The 6,683-nt window shown below is 35.4% G+C and overlaps 1 protein-coding gene across 1 annotated transcript; it reads left to right on the forward strand.

Annotated features, from left to right (window-relative positions):
- The first annotated feature begins 715 nt into the window (after positions 1–715).
- LOC108660978 (uncharacterized protein At4g22758) lies at positions 716–2,360 on the forward strand. Its single transcript, XM_018116329.2, has 2 exons — positions 716–1,701; positions 1,954–2,360. The coding sequence occupies exons 1-2, from the start codon at positions 1,470–1,472 to the stop codon at positions 2,133–2,135; spliced, it is 414 nt and encodes a 137-aa protein (XP_017971818.2). The 5' UTR covers positions 716–1,469; the 3' UTR covers positions 2,136–2,360.
- Positions 2,361–6,683: the final 4,323 nt, after the last annotated feature.

A 6,683-nucleotide genomic window follows, 5' to 3' on the forward strand; every position in this document is an offset into this window, starting at 1 on the left:
TGCGAAAAGGAGAAGGAAAGTTAAAACAAATGGTAAGAGTGGAAAAAAAGGCGGAGGAGAAGATTACATGGGGAAAATTTGTGCTTTTTTCAAAGGTAAGTGGTTTTTTTTTTTTTTTTTTACCATTTCCCATCGATACACACACGCTGTATTGTGATTGAAGATTAGCTCCATCTCAATTGCAACACAGTCTCACTTTCACAATATCTTATTGACGCACCCTAAGTAAGTCATGTTAAAGTTGAAAACGAAGATGAAAGTAGAATAAACATTTGAAGAAACGTTTGAGTAACAACTAGCATGAAATAATATGTTTGGCACAGGGAGGCGATGGTAGTAAGGTCAGCATGGAAAATCGAGTGGGATGTTAATATAAAATAAGAATACTTCTTGAAGTCAATGGTGATATAGGCGTGTGCTAAAAAATAATCTCATCTAATGTTTTAGGTTAATGTGAATGTGATTGTTGATTTCAGAGGTTTGTTAGTTTGAAAAGAGATCAATTTATAATAAAATTACAAAAAAAAAATGACCTGCTGCAATCTCTCTCTCTCTCTCTCTCTCTCTCTCTTGAACAAAAAAAACCATATTTAAAACGAATACGGTTCAACGAGGTTAGACCGGCCGGTCTAGATGAACATTAAAAGGAAAAAGAAAATGTAAAGGAGAAAAAGAATGCTTGTGCAAGTGCAACAGGCAAATTTGTCGAGAGAGAGAGAGAGAGAATATGGCAGGCGTTTGGTGGGGGAGGGGTATTCGGTTCGGAGGGTAGGTCGGCGTAAATAACGAGACCCTAATCAGTCATCAACACGGAAACTACTTTCACGAAACGAACAAAACAAAACAAAAAAAAAAAAGAGAAAGGAATAATAAAACTTTATATATTCAGAAAACTGAAAAAGCCTTTTTAAAAATCACCAAGCTCCAACTTCTTTCCACCGGAAACCCTAACCCTTTTCCTCTCAGTTAAAATATCTCCCCCTTTTTATTCTCGTTTAAATACCCTCACAAACCCACCATCGCCTCTCACCCCTTCTCCCAACCACAACAAAAATTTCTCTCCTTTTAGTCGAAATCTGCAGCACCCAGAATTGTTCTTTCTGCCTTTTTCTTATCTCTTATTTGGAATCAAAATATTGATCTTTTGGTATTATTGTGAATGGTGGAAACAATTCGGAGTGATAGTAATTTCATGCTCTCCCTTTGCCAATCAAGGGCGAGCGCTCTCCTACCTGTTTCTGCTGCCTCTGCTTTTGCATTCGGTTCTTGCAAGGAAGGCTGGTACTACCGTTGCCTCGGCCTGGACCCATAAACAACCCAGAAAATCTTTAGCCTCCACCAATAACCCAGATTTTTTTTTGTTTAAATAAAAAAACAAAATAAACCTTTTTTTTTTAATCTCGGTTGTTGGTGAAATATTCATTCAATTTTTGTTGATTTGATTTTTGGATTTTGATAAAGTCGAAAAAATGTTGCTTTACAAGCAGAAGAAGAATCAGGGTGCAAAGGGCAACAGGCTCTTGATTAGCATCACTGTTTTGGGAAGTGCAGGGCCGATCCGCTTCGTTGTCAACGAGGAAGAACTTGTTGCTGCTGTCATTGATACTGCTTTGAAATCCTATGCTCGTGAGGGGCGGCTTCCTGTTCTCGGCTCTGATCTTAATGATTTCCACCTTTATTGCCCCTGTGCTGGATCCGATGGTAGGTTTATTCAAATCCATTTGAATTATTGCCCCATGTCAGTTTTCATTTCTATCCTAAGAATAAAATTTTTCTTGAATTTGTTTATTTGAAATTTTGGGATAAATTTGAAGCTACGGGGTAAAAATCACCAAGCCAAGTCTGGGTTGTTAATTAAAACCTTTGTCCTTGAAAATACGGAATTAATTTTGTTTTGCTTGGAAAAATTTGTTGGGTTATTTATGATTTTGATGTTTGCTATTTCTATTGCAGCACTGAGTCCATGGGAGACAATTGGATCACAAGGGGCACGAAATTTCATGTTGTGCAAGAAGCCAAAGACTGAGAAAATGGAAGATGATGGGAGGTCAACTGGAGCAATTACTAGGAAGGGAAGTGGGAACTGGAAGGCATGGATTAATAAATCCCTCAATCTTAAGATTTCCTCCCACTAATAATTCTCAATCCTTTATGATCTTTATTTCTTGGATCAGCTTTACGTTTGAATTAAGGACTGAACTTAGGCTATCATGGAAGACCATGGTAGAATGTTGGTTATCTTTTCACCCTATGTTCTCATTCACGTGAGAAAGACCTGAATTGTTATTCAGGAATAAATTCGAGGTGTTATTCTGTTTTTTTTGCATTCCAATAAAATTGAACATTTTTTGTGTGCTTAATTTCAATTTTTTGTGTTCTGTTCTTGAATGGTTGTGATGGATGATCAAATTTATGTCAATAGTCCAGGAATCTCATTGAGGAACACTATTGGGTTTGGCTTACATCCATTGTCTGAAAAGCTTTTCGGAATTGTCCATATCCTTGGTGTTGTCATTAGCTGTTATCTTACAAGCTGCTTTGCAGGATTTTCATTTGCTAGTTGCATACGGCTATTTGCCTAGAAATATAGAATGTAGAGAATATGATGGATTAAATCATTCAATGTATGACAATTTAAAAATTTTAGTTCAATTTTTGTCATCTCATCAATTCCATATATTCAGAACTGAATATAGTTAGGCGATGCTTATTTTTGAACTTTGACCAAAATCAAACCGATGTTGTAATTTTTTGTCTTGATTAATAGTCTATTATTATGGAGCTGATTGTTAGATCCTTTTAAGATCTTTTGACAAATTAGATATTTGGTGAATCAAAAGAGGCGGTAGTGTTCTGTTTAAAATTGGACTAAAAGGAGTAGTCTGTCTCCTGTTTCCAACTTCAATTGCTACTGTTGGGGTGCACAATGGGGGACAAATTCTTATCAATCTTGCAAGAAATGGTTACTAGAGTCATATCAATCTTGCAAGAATGGTTACTTAGAGTCAGAAATAAACTAATCACAGGTTTAATGCCCATGTTCTCTGAATAAATCATAGTTGGTCTCATGTCACTAGTTGAAAGATTCAAGTTGATTTTGTGGACAGATTCATCTTTGTTATTGTGGGATTTTAACTTCCATGGTGTTTTGGAGACTTTAACTTGAAAATTTGATTTATGAGTTCACCAATATTGACCTAACTGTGGAAGGTTGCCTATAATTTGATTGAAAATACTTGCATCAGGTACCCATACTTTTCATATTAGAAATGGGAATGCAGTGTTGCTTTCATGACTATATAGCTTGAAAAAGTAGTCGTTTTCCCCTATATCTCCCTCACATGCTAGCCGTGCTTTATTTCATTGGTGCATTTTCAGATGAAAATGGGCGGAGTCGTTTGGAAGCATGGAAGAAGTGCGGTCCCACCATCTCCAAAATACATTCGTTTCTAATGACTTGAAGCTGCTCAAGTCTCAAAGTAATTAACAGTAATAGGGTCGGCAGGCAAATGCAAAATCCAAAATGCGGAACTGCTTCTGGTAGATGCATGGGATGGCTCTAAATTAGGTGATGATGCGTTTCAAGTTTTACCTCTAGCTGGCGAACTGCTGGTTCCATTGTCAGCTGGCGATCAAAAGGATGATAGGAGACAGCTCGCTAGTTTTATGGACCCCACATGAGAATTGGATTGTACTAGGCATATCCGCTTGAAAGCATGGCGATGCAATTGCTTTGTCCCTACTAGAGATTGATATCTTTAGTGCATTTGCAGGCTGCTGCAGCCCACGCTTCTGTTTTTCTTTTTCTCTCTTTTTGATCAGCGTCAAGGTTTTTTTTAATATGTACGAGCAAGCTGATTTTTACACTCCCAATTCTTATATTGAAAATTTTCACTTGTAAAAATAAATATGACAATTCATTTATTCATTATAAAACAAATGAGACTGCATCCCTAAAAATAAATAACTTTGGGCTTTTGCACGTTCTTTCCCTTTCCTTGAAGTCGTTTTCAGAACGGAAGCAACGCTCAGTCGGTACAAAAATATCTAGTCACAGATTTTCTGAGGCGCCTTTCTTCCATCGTTTCAGTAGCAAATGAGCTTTTCAGCATTGTGCTGACCATCCGAAACTGCTTGCCTTATCATGTATATGGGAAAATAGTTTAATTAACCTAACTAAATAAAGACAACAATTACTTTACTTATATCCAAAATTTATATTTACAATAATTTAATTAAATAAACCTGCACGAAATGCCAAGTGTCATTATCATGTAAGGCCGAAACAATGCCCAACAAAGCCTAATAATATTTGGCAAAGACAACCTACTCTTTCTAATATCCCCCTTATTTTCTTTCTCGTGACGGATTTGGCACATATACTTCATTGTTTCAAATTTCCATTACAAATTTGATGCTTCAAGTTGTAACCGTTAAGGTATTTTTAGGAAAACAGCTGAATCAACCATTATTTATTCCTCCACCATAATCAATTATTCCCATCCACATGATCCAACTCTGACACTATGATAAATTTGGAAAATCATTCTACTCATAATTTGTCCAACAATTGCTTATCAATTGAGCATAATCATAATCTCAATTGCATGACTTAACTCCAATTACTAGGTGTATTAGACTTAAAAGACGAGTCGCTTTCATACCGATCGGACCACGGTGTGGGGAGCAGCCCCATGTTGCGCCACACCCTCACCCTGCAATTGGGGCCCTGAAGGCTGAAAACACCCTTTTCAACCCCCTCAAAACTTTATAACTGTTTCTAAACTAGCCCTTTTCTAGAAAACTCAAGTCTTAAAGTGTTAGGCCAGTATTTGGGCTTAAAGCCCACTAAGCACTCTAGGGATGGAATTGAAATTTACCTTATACTCTTGGTTGGGTTTTGTTTTCTATGTCATGTTTCAGACATGTACATGAATAAAGGATGCAAGTATGCGTCCGTTGCACCAAAACTTCTCTTATGATATTTGAGTATGATTGCAACATCCTTTGGCACATGTCCTATCTATAGCCACATTTTAATATTTAAGGGATTTAACGAATTCTATCGTCTATTGTTTGTCATCATTGAATAATTTTTTTTTTAGTGCAGAATCATCATTTTGACCATTAAAAGGTAGGTATTGATCATTAAGACTGTGACTTCGCATTTGTTTAAAATTAAAAAAATATAACAAAGTGGACGAGTTGGATTAAATTAAAAAAATAATTTTTTTATGAATAAAATTTTATATTAAATTATAAAAATAGTTAGATATTTTTTTACAAATATAAAATATATATTTTTAATTAAAAAAATCAGTGGCCTTGTTGGCATTTATTTAGAGAAAATTCAATTATTTCTTTTCTTATTTGATTACTGATATTATCTCTAGTTAGCATTTGAAAAAACTCTTTTCTTTCGACGTAACCAAAAAATTGAAATTCCTAATGGAACCTTTTTCTTTTCATTCAAATAATGGTAAAAGTGCACCCAAAAAATTAAAATAGAACTGTGACATTGCATAAAAAAGGTTTAGAGTAGCAAATTTTGAGGCCAGCAATTTCAACAAGTGGTAATCTTAACCTTTATCTTTAGATTTAAAATGAACTGCATTGGTACAAATATCTAGATTTCATAATTATTCAACATTAACATATTAATAATAAAAATCTATGAAAGCATATCATCAAGGAAACTAGTTGATATAAAGATAGGGTGACTTATTCATTTACATATTTAATATTGAATCGGACCAACTTATTTCTGGGGGAATTACCTGCCAAACTCAAGAATGTGACATGCCTTGGTTGGTATGGGGTGACTTTAATGTCATTAGGAGTCCAGACGAGAAAATAGGAGCCACTTTTAATGATAATGCAACAAATAGTTTACTGAATTCATCAAAGAAGTTGGGTTGATTGATCTGTCGATGAGTGAGGGGAAGTTCACATGGAATGGTAATAGAGAAGGGGTGACATTTTGCTGGCTTGACAGGTTTCTAGTTGCTTTTGATATTCTAGAAATTTGTCCTAATCTTATCTATTTCAGACCATAACCCTATTCTTCTTTCCATTGTCTTGAACGACGAAAGCCCCAGACCATTCTAATTTTTTAATCACTAGAAGGACGAAGCAAGCTTCCAAGATATGTTCCTCAAGGCTTGGGAGAATACTCAAAATCTAAGTCTTAAAACGGTTAGCATCTGGCACAGACAAAAAGGGATCAAAGATGAGATTAGAGGTTGGCAAAAAGCCACTTATTGTGTTGGAGATAGGAAAATCATATTGATGGAACAGAACATTGGTGATCTCAAAATAGACCTACAGCAAGATCTGACAAACTAGCATATCAGGGGTCAAATTTTGAAGCTGAAGGGAGAACTATGGCAGCTACTAAGGGCTATTGAAAGAAGCTGGCATCAAAAGTTGAGAATAAAATGGTTCCTTCAAAGGGACCACAGCACAAAATTCTTTCACACGATTACTTCTACGTGGAGGAGAACTAACACCATTTGAAAGCTGGTTGTGTTGTGTTAATGGTGGTTAAGTTTTAATTTTGAAAAAATTTATGTTTTGATGTATTAAGATTATTTGTAAAGTTTGATGTTAAAAAGAGTCCAACTGGACAAGTTTCTAACATTTATTTTTGCTTACTATAGTTTATCTATCAATAAATTTCTTCA

This window comes from Theobroma cacao, chromosome 2 (assembly GCF_053813885.1).
Source record: "Theobroma cacao isolate CCN51 chromosome 2, ASM5381388v1, whole genome shotgun sequence".
Lineage (NCBI taxonomy): Eukaryota > Viridiplantae > Streptophyta > Magnoliopsida > Malvales > Malvaceae > Theobroma > Theobroma cacao.

What these genes read in the sequence shown, in the direction of transcription:
- LOC108660978 (XM_018116329.2), top strand. Translation starts at nt 1,470, where the DNA reads ATGTTGCTTTACAAGCAGAAGAAGAATCAGGGTGCAAAGGGCAACAGG. An exon ending in CCCCTGTGCTGGATCCGATG is followed by an intron (nt 1,702 to 1,953) that starts GTAGGTTTATTC and finishes TTTCTATTGCAG; the next exon opens with CACTGAGTCCATGGGAGACA.